Source organism: Cryptomeria japonica, chromosome 11, assembly GCF_030272615.1.
Source record: "Cryptomeria japonica chromosome 11, Sugi_1.0, whole genome shotgun sequence".
Taxonomy (NCBI): Eukaryota; Viridiplantae; Streptophyta; class Pinopsida; order Cupressales; family Cupressaceae; genus Cryptomeria; species Cryptomeria japonica.
Window position 1 is genome coordinate 257,619,432 of NC_081415.1, and position 22,246 is coordinate 257,641,677.

The following is a 22,246-nucleotide window of genomic DNA, read 5'->3' on the forward strand; positions in this document are numbered from 1 at the left end:
GATAGCAAGAGCAAGTTTTTCTTTGTCGTTAACCTTCTTTGTCTAACCTCCCCGATGAGCACTTTCATGAATCTCTTCCTAGACGAAATCATCCCAAATCCTCATCCAATTAGGTAGGCGATCTCTGCCAACAACTGACAAACACTTCCCAATGCTTCAAAAAGCCATTCAGGGCTATCCACACCAACTTATCATCAACAATCATCTCTCCACGAACAACAAACTCATCCCTGACTTGTGTCAGCCTACACAAGTACGAGGTAATGCTCTCGCCCTTGGACATCTTGGTGTTATGCAATTTGTCCTTGAGAATCATCTTATGGCTCTTATAGTCACTCTAATAAAGTTTTGTGAGTGTATCCCACATTTACTTGGCAGTGTCTTTCCCAGAAAGATGAGGAATCAAATGATGTCTTACCCCATCGAGGATAATTCTCTGAGCCTTGGCCTCCTTGACTTCATGCAAATATAGGGAAATAGGATCATTTGTTGGTGGTGTCACTTCTGTGCTAGCATAGTTCATTTGCTTCTTTTCTCAACTACCTCCTCAAAGGTGAGACAATTCCTCGTCACATCCTCCTCAAACATGATTTCATGCAAAAATGTTGGCCTTGGGATGCTTATTCTTACATGATGTATGGAACACTCAAGATAAAAGATCCTTGTGCAAAATGCAGGGAGTGACCAAACACCCATAGGCTCTAAAAACAATGTTATTAGTGTACAATAACCAATCACCCCAATTAGGTGAAATCCCTAAGTCAAGAGTCTTCTTTGTAGGTCAAGAAATCCATTATCTCTTTGTGTATCCTGACTTGTTTTCCTCCAAATAAACTTGATAGCCTTCTTGAAAAATTCTCTTCAAACACAACAAGGTTTGCACTCTTATAGTTCCAGTCATATATGTAAGTCCAACATTGAAGTAGGAGAGGAACATTGTTATTATCCACTTCTCTGACTTGCAAAATTTTGTGCCACAATCCCCTTCATGCATGCAAGAATAACTAGCACAACAAAGAGTACCATTTGAAGTCAAAGTTCTTCTCATTGGCCTTGATGTCACCATTTTATTATGCATCATCTCCGCAATGTAGGAAGCATATTAAAATTCAATGTTGACAATGTGATGTTAAAGATTAGTAACCATATACATGAGGCGAATTGACATCCTCAATTTTGCGTCCTCTCCCCTCACTTATCATAAAGTATGATAAGTCTTGATAAAATATTTTGAGGTTTCAAGACGAAAAATATTCTTTTTCATTTTGTGATTCTAAAATTCTTTTTTTGACCCCTTCACCTTATGCCTTGGTATTGATACAATTCTGTACACAATTTTATGCTTCTCTTTGAAGGCCTCAAAATTGATGACCTTACCACCCGATGTAATTAAACTAAACACACTTGAAATGAACTCTTTTTGAAAACTATTAATTTTAGCACCATTTCGAGCTAACACTTTCCCTATTTGCACATTATGCCTTTTGGTGACATCCCTAATGAAATCAACATAAAAAATACATTGGGTACCACAAGTTTTCCCAAATCCAAAAGATAAGAATTAGCAAGAGGAAAATGAGCTCGTCTCTTCCTATACCTGTGTTCAAATAATGATCATCTAGTAATTGGTATGTTTGCATCTCTACATCCTCCCAAATTGTTAATGAGTCTATTTGTCAAACCTTTTGGGCCACACACACTTGTATGTCTCTTTGATGACCCAAAAAACTGAATAAGAAAATCTTCAACACACCCTCACTTTGAAGTAGATAGTTGACCAATTGAATGACTCATTTTATTGCATTTACAAAGACCAATTGAATGACTCATTTTATTGCATTTACAAAGACTTCTAGTTTCCTTCACAATTAAGATTTACTAACTTTCTTCGATTCCACTTAATTCTATTACAAATTCAATTTGTTTTTTAAGAATTACAAGCTCACACATATAAAATTTATCAAATTTCATTATCCCCCTTTCTCACTCCATAGAAAGCAAAAACACAAATACATAGTAATTATCAATAAACCAAGGGCATAGTACACAATCCCATACCCCTTCTTGTCTTGATTATGAGCTTTAACTTTATATCAATATTCAGTTATGCTTGTATTGAAGCTTAAAGTTAAGCTTTATTACATTGAAGGATTGAAACTTGGGTGAATATTTCGAGGAAAGTGACGGTACGTGCTGGGTTGTTCAGAAACAAAAGATCTAGCAATATTCAAAATTTCAATTTCTTTTCTCCTTAAAGACAATGGGCCATTTCACATTCATGTATAAAAATATTAATTATAATTTATTTTTATCGAACATAAAAAAAAACAATAATCCAACTGCAACCAGAGAAAATTTTGATTTTATTTTGTTGGATTCTTCCTATCTGGAGCGGCAGATTGTCTTCTCTGCTCTGCTCTGAATAATGAATTTTATTACCCAAATTTCTTTATTCTTCAAGATTCAGCGCTCACTGGGAGCAATTTTTTTTCATGAATTATGGATAAACTGATCGAAGTAGAAGAGAAAGAGGTGAGGGTGGAATTCGATTTGAAGAAAAAATGCAAAACCACAATTCACATGAGAAATCTGATGGAAACATCTCACGTTGCATTCAAAATACAGACAACAGGTCCTGAAATATTCGCAGTGAATCCTCCCAACGGTTTTATTCCTCCGCAGGCTGATTCCACTTTGGACTTCATCGTTAAGCCCACCAGCGATCTTCCGAAGGATTTCCCCATAACCAAACATGTGATCCTCATCCAAGCCCTACCTGCAATCAGTCCAACGCCCTCCCTGCGCGTACCCAAAGATTGGTTTGCATCTCGCCAAGAACAGGGCACTTGGAAGGAGAAGCTCAGGGTGGTTTATACAGGGGCTTTTCTCCTGAGACACGCAGTGGAGGGTTTGGATCAAGAAAGGGTTTTAAATATGGTGAAGCTTGGAGGCCTGGAAAAGTTTGTTAATGAGGGGGACAAAGAGAGCGGGAAAACGGCTCTGCACATCGCGGCAGGGAAAGGAAATCTGGAAATTGTGAAGCTGCTTTTGGATTCCGGAGCAGATAAGGGCGCCAAGGGTTTTACAGGGCAAACCCCTGTTTATGATGCAGTTTTCTCTGGAAATCTCGAAGTTGTGGAGGCTTTAATGGAGGGAAATGAAGGGGAATTTGTGGATTGGGGAGAGCTTAAGGATTCCCGCGGCTGGAATCCCCTGCATTTGGCTGCATCTCTTGATTTTTGCGGCGCTGTGGAATTCATGTTGGAAAGGGGAATTGATGCAGAGGTTAGGGATAACGAAGGGCGGACGCCCCTGCATATTGCGGCGGCTCAAGGGGATGGTCGCTGTGTTGAGGCTCTGCTTGCAGGTGGTGCCGATGTGGATGGTATCAGTTCTGATGGCTCTACTGCTCTGCACTGTGCTGCATCTGGAGGTCATGTGGACATTGTTGAGGGTTTGTTGGATTCCTGTGCAAACAGAGGCATTCGGAATCTTGTTGGCCAGACTGCTTCAGATTTGGCATTTCAGAATGGTCATGTGAGTATTAAAAACAATCCTGATTGGGAAAATTTCTTAGAGTTAGATTAGTATCTGGATGGTGATTTTAGCAGGGTTTCTCTTTGATTATGTCAGTAAATAGTTAGTATTTTTTTATATATTGATAATAGTTTATACGAGTATTAATAAGAAATTAATATCAGTTTCTTTGAGAAATCACACTAGAAATCACTTCTACATTAGAAGTTCTTTGGGATTTGAACTTGGATCCTCACAATAAAAATTCAATGTTTAAACCTATCAAGTTACAACTTAGAATTCCATATTAGATGTTCTTTGGGATTTGAACTTGGTCTTTACAATAAAACTCAATGCTTTAACCCATCAAGTCACAACTTAGAATTCTATGCTAGATGTTCTTTGAGATTTGAACTTGGGTCTTCATAATAAAAACTCAATGCTTTAACCTATCAAGCTCAACTGCTTTGCCAATAGCACAAAAACTAATTTAAAGAATCAGAGCTAAGAATTCCATATTAGATGTCCCTTTGAGATTTGAACTTGTATCAAGCCCAACCCCTTGGACAATAGTTAGTATTTTGTAGTTAGTTGTTTACATAGATAAATAGATAATATGTTTTGATTAGTGGATTAAATAGTTTTTTTAAGATCGACAAAGGATAAGAACAACCAAATTGCTAGCCTTTTAGTCATGATCCATAGCAGAAGATTTGACATCGAAAGGAGTATGAAGATGATTTAAAGCTGTTAGTCTCTTGGTCCCTTAGTCTGTTTAGCCTTGTGGACGTCATAAAAAACAATTAATCATTCATTCATTCATTTATAAAGTTGATAGCAACTGTCTTTTGGATTCAATTATATATATATAGTGAGATCACATTCAATGATTTATTATTGGGATGAGGAGAGAATTATGGATTATTGATGATAGATCATTTGTGATGTGAAAGTTGTTGCAAAAAATTATATAAAGTTGAATCTCAAAAATTGTATTGATTGTTTATATGATTAAATACTTGACGTGTTTCAATAAATATATCAATCGTTTATTTGATATGTTTTAGTAAATGTATCAATTATTTACATAAAGAAACAACAAATGCATTAACTACAATACTTGAATTATTCGTTATTAAATAAAGAATAATAAATAAGTAGATCATTTATAATAACAATACAAATATGTTGAGTTACTGTACATAACTTCATATTATATGAACCAAAAATAAATTGGCTTATATTTTTAGCAATTGTTTACATTTAGTAGACGAGAGAAGATCTTGATTGTAATATTATGGTCAGTCTACTTAAATATTAGATGTTTTCATGATCAAATAGTTAATAGTTATCTTATATTTCAAATTCATTAAATAAAATGCTTGAATTGCAGTCAAATAAAGAATGATCAAATAGTTAATAGTACTCTTACATTTCAAATTCATTAAATACAATACTTGAATTACTGTCAAATAAAGAATGATCAACATTTAAGTTGATCATTATAACAGAGACGAGTATCCTCGGGATAACACCAATATTTCCTCAAGGTTCGTCGCCTCTCTGCTAGACCTAAAACTCGCCAAGCAGGCAATTTGGACTCTCACCAAGAAGATTTTTCCAGAGGAGGTCACCCAAGAGTTCCATGAAATTCTAAACAAGGCAATTTATGACTCTGGGGCTCCTCGGCCAGGTGATAGAATCCTTTTCAACGCTCATGGAGAACTAATTAACTATTATCCTTTCTTGCTCGACCTGAAAGGGAAAGACTTGGATAGGCATTGAGTTTTCGCGAGTGTTGGTCTTGGCTACCTTAAATGGCGGTTCCTGGGAGATAATTCAAATGACCTGGACAGAGAGGAGGATCTAATTCAATTTGCAAGACTCAACGACATTCTGCCTCTGAAACCAGAAGATGAAAACCCTCAATTGAAATAGGCATGCAGGGGTGGCGCTAGCAGGGGTCGTCGCGCCCTCTGAGCAGAGGCCGTGGGCGTGCGAGGAAGGAGCATATGCCATCTGAAGCCCACAAGGAAAGTGCAAGCTTGGTCCCCTTTAGCTACTTTAAGCTTACTGTTTTGACTCTCGAGCGGGTATTTATTTTCATCAGCATAACCTCTGTTAATAGGGCAGCAAGCTTCTGCCATTTAGACTTTAAGTTTTTTATTAAAAGGGATTCCTCAGACTTACATATGTTAATTAGGAAGGACTCCTTATGCCTTCCATGGACTGCCTGGTAGCATTCATTCTCTTCTACTAGAAGGAATTTTGATGCTTCCATTTTGAATTTTGCTAAAAATCTGTTTGCTTTCTTAGCTCTGTAAATTCTACATAATCAATATACTTGGCTCTGTCTTTACCGATTAAAAAAAAATAAAAAAAATAATGACAGGTATATTTTGAATTACTGTTCATAACCTCAAACTATATAAACCAGGAAAAGGTACTTACATTTTAAGCAATCGTTTACATTTTTTTTTTTCAATAAAAATGGATTAAACAATCGTTTACATTTAGTAGGGAAGAGATCTTGATTATAATATTATAAACACTCTACTTAATTCTTCAATGTTTCAATATTTAAATAGTTAATATTAATTATATTTCAACTCCACCAAATAATAATAATAAAACAAATCAACATTATAATGATTAAGCTTGACATTGAAATCAATTCCCCATCTATAAATCATTGAAGCGACCTCTATTTAATTTATAAAACTGATAAATATTAACTTAAAATATATAGTTTAACTTGAATAAATAAATAAAAAGATAAAATGTGATTAATAGTTAAGATTTAGTATTATAGTTTGCATAAGTTATCTACAGTTTGTGCACCATTCAAAAGATTGCTTTTGGAATCAATAGTATATATTTTGTATTGACATATCAGATTACATTCAACAATCTAAAATCAGAAATAGAAAAGTGTGATCATTTAGATTACATTCAACAATCTAAAATCAGAAATAGAAAAGTGTGATCATTTAGATTACATTCAACAATCTAAAATCAGAAATAGAGAAGTGTGATCAGAAATGATACAAAAGCATGCATAATTAATTTCTAAAGCAATCTTTCAAATATAATATCGTGTGTTTATTTTGTATTGACATATCAGATTACAATTTACATTCAGCAATCTAAAACCAAAAACAGAAAAGTGTAATAAAAAATAATACAAAAACATACATAATTTATTTCTAAAACAATCTTTCGAACATAATGCTATTTCAACAACCAGCCAAATTCAACCGAACTCAATAAAATATTTGAAACTGAGGCCCAGAGTCCAACATAACTCCAATTTAAGAATAAAAAGATATTTACAGAAACAATTAAAAAAAAGAATCAATGTCTGTGGGTGAACTGTATACCTGTACTCATTAATTTTCTGTTGAATGTTGCAGATGGAAGTGTTACAGCTTTTAGATTATGGTGATAAATTTCTGGAGTCTGCTAGGTGTGGAGATGTGGAGAAGGTGGTATATTGGGTAGAGAAAGGAGTGGAATTGAATTGGAGAGATCAATTTGGGTGGAGTGCATTGCACTGTGCAGCTTTGAAAGGGTATGAGGAAATGGTGAAGAAGTTAATAGAACTGGGCGCAAACGTTGAGGCGAAAGACAGTCAAGGAAACACTCCATTGCACTGTGCAGCTTATGGTGGGCACTCTGAGGTGGTGAAGATTCTGGTTCAAAATGGAGGAGATGTTGAAGCTCAAACTCTCCGAAATGTCACACCTTCAACCATTGCCACAATCTCCAGCTTTGATTCAGTAAGCACAGTTCTGTATGATTATTTGGACGATAGCGTGATGATAGAATATAAAGTCTGATCCAAATGCTGGTCACAAAATTATATGCATATACAGTTCTTGATCACAAAATTATATGTGCATATACAGTTCTATACATAATTTTTGTATTTTATTTTATATATCATGAAAATTTCATAATAAACAGTCTGTTAAAAAATTAGATGATTTTTGCAAAGTTAATGTCAAATATCCAATGGCTTTTTGGATAAATATATATGACACAATTGTTTATTATTTTTATGTAGATCATGTTCATAATAAACAGTCTATTTAAAAATTAGATTATTTTTGCAAAGTTATTGTCAAATATTCAATGGCTTTTTAATAAATATGAGACAATTATTTATTATTTTTATGTAGATTGATTTTTTTTTTTTTTTTTTTAATATAAAAATATGATAATCAGTGAATGTATAAGGTGTAAAATTAGCATTAATCATCACTCTTTCTTTTATGAAATAAGGTGTAAAATACTGCATTTCAGAATATTGTTTCTATTTTTGTAATTTTAATTTTTAGTACTTGCTATAATATTATTGCTAATAATTTGATTTTTTATCAATTAAAAGTGATATTTTTAAATTTTTTTTTCTTTTCTTCTTATAAAATTAAGATGTATATCTTCTAACTTAATAAATTATAGAAATTATTTATCTGCAATATGATTGGTTTAAAAAAATTGTGTTATATGATTGGTTTAAAAAAATTGTGTTATATAACATAATTTTAAGATGACACATATTCATCTTCTCATATAGTTATTTGTGATATTTTTAATTAATGCATGTGAGTGGTGGAATTTCATGAAATGGTGAGCAATATTTACCCCTGATTACATTTAAATAGCTATTGATATCATCCCACAATTAACAAAGTATCATCCCACAAATATAGTTTGAAATAACAAACTATCATTATAGATGTTTTAAGGGAAAATTAGTTGTAAATAAGCTAGACTATCCAAGCTAACCACCAAATTAACAAAATAATGAAATGAAGCATCAAAACCCCCTTTTTGTCAATTCAATAAGCTTCCATTGCTCTTCTTCATCATCGTCATCATCATGTTGGCGTGGCTCTCAGCGTCGCGTTGGGATTCCTCCATAAAGATTGTACAATAATTCCAAAGATAATGGTTAAGAAAAAATGAGGAGAAATGAACTAAATTTATAGATCCTGGAGGATGAAAATAGATGGTTGAGATTCATTCTAGGACATAATTGATCAATCGCTGAGATTGCTTGAGACAAAACTGATTGAGAGTTTAACTCATTTGATTGATGAGTTAATTGGATTGATTGCCCAGTGAACTAAATTGATTAGTCAGTGTACTGAGTTGATTGATTTGTTAACTGAATTGATTACTTTTTTCCAAAAAGGTGATTGAGGAATTAACTGGGGAGATGATTGAATAGATTGCTCAGTTGATTGAATTGATTGCCCAGTTAGACTGAAAGTCAGTGGGAGTTAGAGAATTTTGAGATGAAATTCACATTTCATTTTTATTTTAATTTTAATTTAGATTTTCGAAAAGTGAAATGCACATGGAATTATTTGAAATTTGGTGAAATTAGAATTTGGGGATTTCAAATTTCAAATTTCAAATATTTGAAAAGAATAGGTTAGTTAATTAAATAATGAAGGTTATTTACTTGAAGGTTTTAATCGCAATTAATTAAATAATAAATATTTAATTAATTTAAAGAAGTTTAAATGATGAATTGATTAAAAGAGAGAGAAATAGAATAATTAGCAATTTTGGAAAAACATTATGATTATAATTAATTCAGAAGAATAATAATTAGTTTAATTAAATAATTAAAGACAAATAATTAGTATGCTATTGATGAGACATTTTTAGGTGTCTACATTTGCCCCTCTTTGAGACAATGTCAGAATGACGTCGTTTCAAAGACAATGAAAAAAAAATCCCGCCCCAACGATGGTAGAGTATAATGCCCCAATATGTCAATAGATGGAGGTAGGATGCCCCCTCGAGAGATTATTTGTGCATTGAAGACATGAATGATCTCTCGAAAGAAGAAGAATGTTAGATGAAAGATGAAAGAATGGTTAGCTTGATGACATGAATGGGTTTGATTGATAGAAGGGATGTTGGAGCGATTTGTAGATTGATTGATCAATAAGATTGATTGAATCAAGACTGGATTAATTGAATTGATAAGATAAATATTAAGTCTGGTATCAGGAAGGACACATCTTGTATAAGACAAAGATAATCAAAATGTCTCGTTTTAGGAAGGATACATCCTGTATAAGATGAAGATAGATGACCGTGTTTGGTTTCAGGAAGGAAACATCCTGTATAAGACAAATGTAGATGAAATATGATGAAAGTGAAGAATAATTAGTAGGAAGTGAAGAATATAATTGTTTGATAGATAGAATAGTTGATGTGAGAAATGATTTGAAATGAAATTATAGATGAGATAAAGAGATTGGAAAAGATATAAACACGACTTCTTGTGCCTTTATTTTTAGCGCAAAATTATCATCATTGAGCCTTATTATGTATCAATGGAGCTTTGCACACCATGGTATAAGGAACCAAGGTGTGATTGATATCCCATTGTAGAAACAAACACATGTCAGACAAGGGGTGAAACCCTCCATTTTGGGTGTAGCGCCAAGGTCACTTGATATCTGCAACAGTCACAAGCATAGTTATCCTTGACTTCATTTTTGCATAGGATACTTTCTGATTGAACGTACGACCACAGACACCTAGAGTACCATTGCCCCAGAACTTCATCGGTTCACACCACAAATAGCAAACAAAGAAAGAGATCATGACCATCCTGACTCCTCTAGTCACTTGTGGACATCCTTGAGTAGCATAGGAACATGATCTGTAATAAAATGATAAAGATAAATCAAATAAAAGATAACACTAACTTGACCAAATGAGTCAACAACCATACTGATCTTCTTGCCAAGGATAAGTGTTTCTTGATAGGATGATTGTTTCATAGGATGTCCATTGTAGGAAAAATGTATCTGTTAGGACATGATATCTGATAGGGTACCTATTTTAGGAACGATGTATCCGCAAAGACACGTTGTTTGATAAGGATGTTGAAAACTAATAGGCATTGATCAATTAAGTTGTAGACTACCTTAGCAGTTTGTGGGTTGATGCATGATTTGTTAAGTTCAATGTGTTTGCATGATGTTGTGTTTGCTCAAATGTTTGTCTTTGCAAAGGATAATTTATGATGAATTGTGATTGATGGATTGTTTTTGTGTTTTTTATTATTTTTATTATTTTTTAGGTTTTTCTAGGATTATTTGATTTTTTTGGATTGTGAAAGATATTTTGATTGTTTTTGGAATTTTTATTTTGAGAGATGAAACAAGATCTATCATCAATTGATAACGATAAGACTAACTAGGACAAAATCTAGCAGCCATACTGATATGTGTCATTGTTTTGATTGCTTGATGTGATGATTGATAAGAATGTTTGGTTTTAGAGAGTGAATACCCCATGTAAGACCAATCTGTCTATTTTCGAGTGTACCCTTCCCTGTATAAGCCATGTTGATATTTGATAGAGTTTGATCAATGGATTGATTAACAAGATATGTGATCAGTTTGATTGCAGAATTTGAGAGTATGTCTATTGTTGATTTGATTTGATGGATGGTCTATGCTTTCTCATTTTGATTTTGATTTTTTTGATTTTTCGTTTTTTAGGGGATTTTCAGGACATTTTATGATTTTTTTGTGATTTTTTTTGGGATCTTTGTTCGATTTTTATGAGGATTTTTTTTTTTGATTTTTTGGAATTTTTTAAGGATTTTTTTATTTTAATTTTTTTATTTTTTTTTCAAAGATCTTTTTTCGATTTTTTGGATTACAAGAAAGATGTATTTGTTTGCCCCAATGTCTAGCAAGACAATGTATATTATGAATGGACAGTTGATGTGGAGATGGATAGAGGAAAGATAGAGGTAGCTTATTATGGAACATGAAGGGACATATCAAGAGTTTTTTTGAAAACATGTTTTTGCATTTTTCTTTGTCCTTAGTTTTAATCAAGATCAAGATTAAGGGATGAAAAACGAGATATGGATGGAGATAGGGCATGGATAGGAGAAACCAGATCATAGGTAGTAATGGATGATAGAAAGAAGGAATATATGACAGAAGGAATGGATATGATAAGGGATATGGACTAGAGGGAAGATGTGGCAAGAAGGATAGAGAGGATGAAACTTGCCCCCAAGTGTAGAGGTATCCATTTGCAAAAGGGCAATGTGTGAAATCTTTAGAACATATAGTACCACTCAAATAAGTGTTCTTAAACATTTCAAATATAGAGACCCAACCCACACTTAGAACCTTCGTAAAATTCAACCGAACATATCTAGTGACTAGGAAACATACTCAAAAGAGAAGAAGAATCCCAAACTGGATCAAGGTACTTAGTATTTTATTACCCATGTGTGTGTAAATGGGTTTATTCTGGTCCATATAATCATTGTAATTTTTAGAATTCGACATGACTAGCTACGCGAGTTATCCTGACTTCAAAAGCATCTTGGATAGAGCCTGACTGCCAACGAGCGTCCATAGATTCGATGAGGTTATCACTATAATCTCATGAATATTGCTCCATTTCTAGTCAGACACCCATAGCCCCAATGGAGTTACTTGCATATTCCTAAAGCCAAGCATTTTGATATTGCATTTCATGTATTTTTTTCTTTTCTTGCTCATGCTTTTGTTTTGATCTTTTGATATTGATTTTTCTCTTGTCATTAATTATTTTGTGCATTGGCTCATAAGTAATGGAGCTCACGTGGGTTAGATAATTACAGTGGCACTGAAGTAGGATTTTGGATTTTTCACTAGCCACTTCTTCACCTAGGAAACCAAAATGACTTAGGGCAATTGATTAAGTGTGTGAGATATAGTAATCAAAAGATGTTGGTATCAAGATACAACAAGTGATTCTTTTCCGAATCGACTGTACATCCCAACCAAAAGACAATGTTAAAGAGGAATAACCTCAAATTTTGAAGCATTTCATGAATAGGTATCTAGAAAATGGACCGGACATAAGATTGAGCGTGGGTGAACGTGTGACAAAATGACACAAATGCCTATTTTATAGATGAAGGATTTATGTAAACGATTGAATGTGAGGGATGGAAGGATGAAAAAGAGGTGTTGGATAGTAGATAGGATGTTGGAAAATTTGGGGTTGGGTGGATAGAAATGTTTTCAAGACCAATGTTGGCACACACCTTGAGGGGTGGTGGAGTGATGAAGGAAAAGTGGATTTTGGATTTTAGGTTTTGATGGAGTGGATGTGGAATTTAGGATGAAAGGACCCAAAATAGATGAAGGAAATGATGGAAGAATAGATTTGGAAAGTGGGAGATGTGTAGACAGACAATTGAGGGAAGCATTGGGAATAGCAAGTTTGGATGCGAGTTTTGATTTTCCTTTGATACATAATGTTCTTATGGGAATCCACATTGATTTTGATTTTGATTTTCCTTCTAGTTCTTTGGAACACATTGCTTCTATGAGTGACTTAGGAATCCATATAGTTTTTAATTTTTCTTTTCTCATAATGGGTCTTTGTAGCCTTTTGGATATTGCTTTTTTCTTTTGGATTAGATTTTTGTTCATTTTTACATGTCTTTCAGATGGGACATGTTGATCTTTGGATGTATATGGATTTTTGGACTTATGTATTTAATTTTTGGCATCCGAATTGTTTCCAAGGGGAATGGGATTCATGGATGAATAAGATTGATATGGTGGTATTTTGGATGGGTTCATGTAGATAGATGGTTGGAAGGTGCTCAAAGATGTGTGCCTTTGCTAATCTTGATTTGTGATAGGGTAATTGGATCATGATCTAGGGGTCATATGAATAGGCGATGGAGGAATGTAGGGTCCTAAGATTGATGGAAGGGAGGAAGGCTTTAATTTTGGAATAAAAGGACCCAAAATAGATTTGGACGATGGGGAATGTGCATGCTTTGTCAGTAACAATGCAACAAACTGAGAGGGGGGGGGTGTGGAATCGGTTTGCACCAAAAACTACTTCAAATTAAACCACAATTTAGATTTGTTAATGAATAGTCAAAGCAATAAACAACACACCATCAATAGCACACATAATGCCAAAATTTTTGATGTGGAAAACCCAGTTAAGGGAAAAAACACGATGGGAACCTAAACTCAATGAGATAATATCTTGTTAGGAGTAAATGTGAATATTACAAGGGGAATGCACATGAATTCAGGCACACTACCTGGAGCTCATTGCTTAAGATAAGAAACCTAGAAAGGATACAACCTTAAGGGAAGGCTCACTGCCTAGCAGGAAGTCTCATTGACTTACAAAAACATTTGAACTACAATCCAGATCATATGAACTGTGAAAATAACATCTCTAAATGCTTGAGTACAATTTCAGTTAAGCACACAGTCTTCTCTGCAACATTTCTCTTCTCCTTCACACTTTCGAAAGATAAAATCAGTTGTTCGCACATACAACTTGATCATACACTCACATACATAACACAAACACTCACAAACATATATCTTACATGATTATTATATATATTTATACAAACCCTTCAACCTATATTTCAAGGTCGGCCAAACCCTCAATACAAATTACAAAATAATATCCTCACACGCTACAACAATACATGCTAACCAAAACAATGACGGCTAAGACATAGTCTAGACTCAAATGAATACCGCAAATAAGAAACACCTCCAACAATTGTGCCTCGATCATCCACAACACGCTACAATCACCAAGAATGTCGCATAACACAAAGAACATCACCAGACAACGAAAATCTTCAATAACATGAACAATAATCAATGTGGACCACCAATAAGCATAGAACACGATATAAAGTCATTCACAAGAAATGTGAATTGCATCACAACCACCACAACAACTTGTATCACTAGAATCATCATCATCTCTATACCGAAGCTCAAGAACATCAACATAACTTATTGTCAACTTGAAAGATTCACTTGTGGATATCCAAATCATGGACCAAACTAACTGAGGACACACATCAATGTCCAAAACACATTCCTCTCATCTGCAACCAAAGATATAGCTCAATTCCGGAGCAATACAAAGCACAAACCATAATACTGAATAACACGAACAACTGCATAACATCCCAATACCAGATCTTATAACTCGATCAAATCATCATGTAAACCTTTGCAAATGGGAATAAACCATCTATAGACAACATACCAGAAACCCTTTAAACCGCATCAACTCATCTGCAATACACAAGCTAAACCAACTCATCCAATTAAACCGCAACACTGGAATACACAAAACTTTTTAACAATCTCCTCGTTAACAATCTCCACATATGTTGACATCAATGACGACATATCAGAAAATATACAAAATTCTTGGATATTGATGGAGGGATACTTTGATCTTGACTTGGAAGAGGATCATCAGAGTTTCTTCGCTCTTGATTTTGAATTGGATCATTGGAGAGGATAGAAGGGATATCATGATCTTGCTTAGGTAGTAGATGTTGAATGGGAATCATAATGACACTTTTCTCTTGAGATGGAAGGTGATCATCTTGGATAGAACACATAAGGATTAGGGGATCATCATAAGACTCTTGACAGGTGGGATCTTGATCAAAGATTGAAAACTCGTGATATCTTGATCTTGATTTATGCAAGGACTCATTTCTTCTAACTTTAGATTATCCTCTTGACACGAGGTAGGAGTTTGGATATGTATGGATGATTCTTGGAAGGACTCAACACTTTGGAATGATGAGAAAGGATTTTGAATGGGACTCTTTGTTGTTGGCTTTTGACAAATCGTTTGGATTTTTTGGATTTTGGATGATAATGCAACTAAAATGCACCTATGTTTTTTGGATTTTTTGGAATTTAAGATGAATCTAAAAAGATGAACTAGATGCACCTATAGACTTTAAGAGCTTGATTGATCACAAGGTTTGAAATGATTCAGGCACCAATTGACAAATTTTGATTGACCCTAGAATTGGACTCGATCAAAAGACATAAATTATCTTCTATTTATATTTGATATCAAGACAAACATTTTGTTCCATGATATAATAATAATAATAATAAGTTTAATTTTTTATTTTAATAATAAATATATTGATTAATATGTTAATTACACTAATATAACATTTTAAATATATTTATGTTAAAGTAATTTTTTTTTATTTTAAAAAAATTATGAGCATTTTCAAATTTCAAATTGACATGTGTTGTCTATAATAATATAATTTAAATGTGTAGATACATTTTTATTAAAATTTAAAATTGCAAGTAAAAATTGGTCCATGAAGTCAATACTAACATCTAATATGCTATGATAAGGAGAAAAAATGCCTGGTGAAGCTAAGTAAAACTTACTATCCTCCTAGGGCTTTTGTTAAACCATGGAGGGAGGTCCTTTTTGTTATAATGCACTATATTACTTTGGATGGTAGATTCACTAAAGTTTACGGCTACCATTTTGTTTTGCTGAATCATTTTAGGCATGGCGAGAAGGTTAACATTCCTTATTTTCTGTTATGTTCTATGAACGCCACCATTAAAGCCTATAAAGAGAACCCTATGGGGGACACTGCAATGCATCAGGGTTTAATGGTTCTTATTTATGACCATCTCAAGGCTAACCAAATAACTCGCCCGCAACCCTCTATTTTAGAGTCTGAGGAGGATGGGTCGGACTCTGTTTTTTCTTTGGATGAGGGTTCTGATAGTGATCCAATGGGCGAGTTTGAGGAGAGTACGGATGAATTGGAAATTGAAGTAGGTAAGAAGAGGAAATATTTGAAAACCAGGCCTTCCTCCTCAAAGGGAAAGAAATGCAAAGGCAAAATTCTCCAGATTAGCTCCTCCTCCTCCTCCTCGGAGGTCTCTGAAGATTCAGAGAAGGTGAAACCATAGGGTTCTTTGAAAAAGAAAACTAAAGTCCATACACAAACCAGAAACAAACAAAAGAGAAAGGATGGGAATGTGAAGGAGCTGGAGGATCATAAGCAGAAAAAGATTCTGGAAGCTGACCAAAACTTGGAGGAGGTGACCACTGGAGAAGTTCATAGGGCTGATGACAAAGTTACTGTTGGTGACACTCCAAATCAGGAACATGACAACTCTGGTAAGATTGATCTCTCCTTGAACCCACCTTCTGAGGGTATGAAAGGTTTTATGGACACTATGGAATGGTTAATCACCAGTTACAAGAAAGCTGTGGATGACAACAAGAAGCTCAGCCACAAAATCTAGATTCTGGAAACTATCAACACTGGGGAAGGGAAGAATACGACAGATTATATGGAGGATTTGACAAATACTGTTGCTAAAGACGAAAATATAAGAGACTCCTTTAACCCCGGATTCGAGCAAATCGAAAAAGACCTACTGGAGAGGAAAGCAAATGCTAATGCTATGGATCAAACTATTTTGGGAACTGTCAGTAAAGTCACCAAAATTAAGGAATGTCTCAAAAGTATTACAGAGCAAAGCTTAAGCATCCTGAAGGTCTCTGTTGGCAATACTAATACTCTCATCAACAAATTGGATGAGGAGAAGGCTACCTTGGATATTGACCCTGACACTAAAGGTACAAGAGATGTTCAAGGACCTAGAACAAGAACTAGAGGTAAAAAGAAGGAGAAGAAGCCTAATAAGGACTTGGATGAAACTCAAAGCTGTTGTGGCCTCCTATGACCAGTTGGTGATTAAGGTGGAGGACCTTCTGAAGACTCTTTAATTGTGCAGTGTTTTCTTGGTTTCTGTTGTTTTGCTGTTTCTATCTTTTGCTGTCTTTTTTGTTTACTGGCTTTTTTGCCAGTCGTTTTATAAGTGGTTTTTATGTTTTGGATACTCTATGATGACTTTTCTTAATCTCCTATGTTAAAGGTTTTGAGTCCTAAAAACCTGTTTTTCTAATTAATCAGAACATCTAATATGCTACACACACCACATAAAAGTGTAAGCATAAAATATCATAATAATAACCAAATTATATTTATATTAATTTTTTTTTACACTAGTTTATTTGACAACATTTATAATCATATTAGCATCCCCATGCTTAAGTTTCTTGATAAGATTAATGAAATATTATTCATATAAATTATATTTAGTATTTTATTAAAGTTTAATGTTAAATTTATTATAATTATAGTTACTTTATCCAGAAAGATCGGTGCTAGGCCCTTCAGATTGGTCTGTTGTGGCAGCTAAAGTTGAAGATAGTTGGATTAATGTTAAGGGAAAGCATTCAAAGACGTCCAAGCCCTCTTTTGATATGACTCTTCGTTCCCACAAGGCCAAATGAGGGCCTTTGTAGTTGGTTGTTTGGGCTGGTTTTACTGGCCCTACTGTCTTTTGGGGCATTCCCTATCTTTGTTTTCGGTTGATCTATCTAGCCGGTCTTTCAAGCTTTATCTTTCTTTTATTCTGATGTAAAGGGTTTTGGGGCCCCTTCAAAACCTGTTTTCATTTAATCAAAAACTATCATGTGATGTAAATAAATCATAAAACAAAGTTTATACCTTTACATCCATGATAGGTTTGTCTTCATTGTTTTCCTATCTTCCATGATCTTGTATTTGGTAATGGGTGCTCTCAGATTTCTGTTGCACCTACACAAGAGATCAAGGAAGAACGAATGTGGTTGTGATGTGTATGTTTGTGATGAAGCATGCTAGAACGATTTTGATAGAATATAGGTGCTCTAATGATTACTTAATTATGGATGACAAAATGGAAGGAGAAAACCTCTTTTATAGAGTTCACAAAAAGAATCAAGGGTTTAGATTAAAAGGTTAAAAGATGAATGGTCGCGATCATACAAAAGAGAGAGAGAGACTCAATAAGATTGAAGGGTAGGTAAATATGAAGGGAAGAGATTAAGAGGTGGAAATGTAACATATAAGAATGAATAATATTAAGAGGTTAAATTGAAATGGAGGGATAAGATTGATAAGTAGGTAAATTAGGGAGATGTGTTGTCATGTGGATAAAAGTATCTATTTAATTATTAGAGGAAAGACTAGATTAATTAATTAAATAAAACATTTAATTAATTTAGAAAAGAGAGATGAGATTAAATAAATAGTATATATTTATTTAAATTAGAAAGAAGAGGCTTAGTGAAATAAATAAATAAATAAAATATTTGTTTAGTTAATAGAAGACATTAGGATAAAATCATTTTATAAATAATTTATATTTATTTAATCAAAGGACAATTTTAGGTGCCTACACAACCCTATATTATTTTATCTTCCAAAGCTATATTTAAAGGAGACCCTCTCTTGAGTCCAACTCCCTTGGCCTCATTTGACTTAAAAATTATTTCCAATGAAATAAGAGAGAAATGGTCTTCTGATGTTCATTTCCAAAAGACATATCACATTTTTATTGAGAGTGTTAGTGATGAGTTTACACCATCTTTATATTATTAATAGGTTTTTAAATATAATTTAGAAAAATGTACTAAATACTAAAAAAAATATTTTTATAACCTAATAATGCTAAAATATGGGGCATGTACTATTATGCTTTCACCCATGTGCATAATGGTAAACAAAAGATGAGAGTTTTTTTATTATATTGTTTAGCCAACTCATAAAATATTAAAGAACAAATTTAATTTATTGACCCAAACAATTTTGTGTACTAAAGATTATTACTACACATAAGGGGCCAAGCCCAAAATTATGTTTCTATCAAAATAACGAAGGAACAACTATCACTAGTGTCAATTTAAGTTCATTTAATAGTATCCCACTAATTCACACATAATATTTTTCATATGGTCTCACTAAGACATCTTGTGAGATGGAATCATTTGGGGATGAATAATATAATAGTATGGCTTGCATTGAGGACTTATCTTTGATATCACCTGATGCTACATCTTAATCTAGAATTGAATCATCCACAAGTTCCAATGATTCTATGCATCAGGTCATTGTTTTCATCTTTCTAAATCCATCAGATTGGGATTCTTATCTACCAAACATTTCATTTCTATTTGTAGAATCCCACCTTGCCGATTTGGAAGACACAATTGAGGGCATTGGTCTTGTATTTAATGAAAATCATATCAACATTGTTGTCACTTCATGTCTACCTTTGGATCTTGCTCTTGCCTTGCCTACTTCTTCTACAGTGACATATTTTTTAGATCTTCATGATTTTAACTCTACTTAGTCATCATCATCCATAGTAGTATCATATTCACATCAGTCCAGTTATCACCATACATCCATGCCCTCTTTATTCCCAAATATTCTATCCAGTGACTGATCCATCATATCGACATTTCTCACCTCATAACATCATTAGTTTGGAGATATTTGGCAATCCATCATGAGCATAAGATCATATATGTGTGCAAAATCTAGAGGCATATTACTTCCTACATATTCCTATCTAGAATGGGAGTTCACCTTGAACACATTTGTAGTGTTGTTTCTTCCCAAGGGGAGAAATTTTGTTCAATGATTGTGGATCATATTCAACATTTAGTGTCCAACATGTACCAACACTACACGCATCCTTTTGAGGGGAGGCTGCATGGTTTCTCTTCTCATATCAGTTTTGGGAGGAAGCAAATCCTAACATGGAGTTCATTCCTTCTCTTTTTTTTTGGGGGGGGGAGGGGGGAGAGGGGAGGGGAGTGGTCACATGCCCTCTCTTTTCTCTCCTATCGGGGAAGTATTACTTGGGATGTCATTATGTGTCCTTCTTTCTATCACTTATCTGTTTCATTTGTGTATTCACTTTGCATCATTTCTCTCTTTTGGAGATGAGTTTTCTTCCCATTGGTTTTTCTTATTTTCTCCACTTTTTGATAAGTTTGTATATAAGAGTACCTAACATGACCTAGTATCTAGGATTCATCATCTTGTATACATTACTCCCCAAGTTTCACTTAACAAGTGTTAGTGTAAATAGTGTCTTTACATAACTAGTTAGGAAAGCACCTTTCTATGATTGACCTATTCATACTTAGCTTAAGTTTACTTAATATTTTTTAATAATTTTGTCTCACTTCATTGCATTGAGACACCTATTGCATGCATAAATGCCACTTGCTCACACACTCAAGTGAAGTGAGCTCATACATGTTGCACCTTTAGAGGGGTAGCCAAAGTTTCACTCCCACTTTCTCACCTCCTCATTCTTGTTTATATATGCAAGGTTGATCATTGTATTATGAAATATTCATTTTTATATGATAGACATACTACTATTCTCATTATTTCACTTGTGAAAGATTATAACTTTTCTCTTTTAGATCCTAGCTAATTCAAAAAATAAGAAAGGAAAGTGATAAAGGACAACACGATGCCACCAAAGAGAAGGATGGCAAAGATAGTATTTGCAACACCAACAAGAAGGATATATGAGGTTGTAGATTCCCTAAAGGGATTGCAAGAAAGGATGGATGAAATGGAAGGTGGAAGGAGATGGGGAAAAGAACACGAACATATTGACATTGAAGATGAAGGAGTAGATATGGTAGGACATGGAGGTTAAAATGTAGATGAAGACATAGATGTAAGAGAAATGAGGCTAACAAGGGCTATGCCCAACATTAGAAAGGGAACAGAGATGGATTACCAAGATTTTTTGGAAATTTATAATTATACGAGTTGTTAGATTTGATAACAGAAATAGAGGAATAATTTGAATATGATAAAGTTGAGGACCCCAAAAGAGTGAGGTTGCCCAAACAATATTGAAATTAGTAGAAGGAAGTGAATCTAAGAGAAAAAGAAATGGTAGGCATAAGATCATTCGATGGGATCAATTGGTGAGAAAGATGAAGGATAAGTTTCTACATGGTGACCATCAACTTGGACTTTGTAAGAAATTGCAAAATTAAAGGCAAAGTGAGTTAAGTTTTAAATATAATAAAAATGACTTTTAGAAAATTTTAATAAGATCAATACATAATGAACTAGACCATGAAAAGGTGGCTAGATATGTTAATAGACTGAGGCTGAATATTAAAGATTCTAATTGAGAAAGACGAGGCCATAAATTGTGGAAGAAGAATATCCATATTCCCTAAAGGCGAAGGAGACATTGGCAAGAAGGAAAGGAGCAACTAAACAAAGAGATGAATTTAGCAAAGGTGGAGGAAAACAACAAAAAAAATATAACAATGATAAAGAGGTCAACACTTAAAAAATTCAGAAGAGAAAGATGAAACAAGAGAAAAACCATATCCTATGAGATGTAGAGGTGGATATGAAAGAGGCAAAGGTAAAGGATTCCAAGGTACATGTTTCATATGTGGATAGTTAGGCCATAACTTTCATGAATGGATGTAGTATAAGCCGAAAGGATCAAGGACAAAAGAAGCTATAAGTACAAACATAGCTAAAGGAGATGCAAAATCGATAGAGTCTATTGGTTAACAAGATGAACTTGAGAGATGAGAAGAATTCATGATGAAAATGATCTTGTTGAAGCCACCAAAAAGAAAAGATGAACCCGTCCAAAGAAAATATTTGTTTAGAATGATATGTAAAGCTAGAGGAAAATTATGAAAAGGTCATAATAGATAGTGGGATAATTGAAAATTTGGTCTTAGTTGAGATGGTAGATAAGTTGGGGTTAAAAAGTACAAGTCATCCTAACCCTTACAAGGCGTCATGGTTACAAATAGGTACACATTCTTAGTTGGTCAAACATGCCTAGTAAGTTTTTGAATAAGCACTTATGAAGAAGAGGTGTGTTGTTATACCATGCTTAGGGAGGTATGCCATTCTCTTTTAGAAATACCAGGGAAGTTTGACATAAAGGAAATTCATAATGGGAGAGAAAACACTTACATATTGAAG

General features: G+C 33.9%; 1 protein-coding gene across 1 annotated transcript; it reads left to right on the forward strand.

The window, feature by feature from the left end:
* Positions 1-2,182: 2,182 nt before the first annotated feature.
* Positions 2,183-7,632, forward strand: LOC131069685 (protein VAPYRIN). The gene is made up of 2 exons (XM_058005202.2): positions 2,183-3,537; positions 6,930-7,632. The coding sequence occupies exons 1-2, from the start codon at positions 2,500-2,502 to the stop codon at positions 7,353-7,355; spliced, it is 1,464 nt and encodes a 487-aa protein (XP_057861185.2). The 5' UTR covers positions 2,183-2,499; the 3' UTR covers positions 7,356-7,632.
* The last annotated feature ends 14,614 nt before the right edge of the window (positions 7,633-22,246 follow it).

What these genes read in the sequence shown, in the direction of transcription:
- LOC131069685 (XM_058005202.2), top strand. Translation starts at nt 2,500, where the DNA reads ATGGATAAACTGATCGAAGTAGAAGAGAAAGAGGTGAGGGTGGAATTC. An exon ending in TGGCATTTCAGAATGGTCAT is followed by an intron (nt 3,538 to 6,929) that starts GTGAGTATTAAA and finishes TGAATGTTGCAG; the next exon opens with ATGGAAGTGTTACAGCTTTT.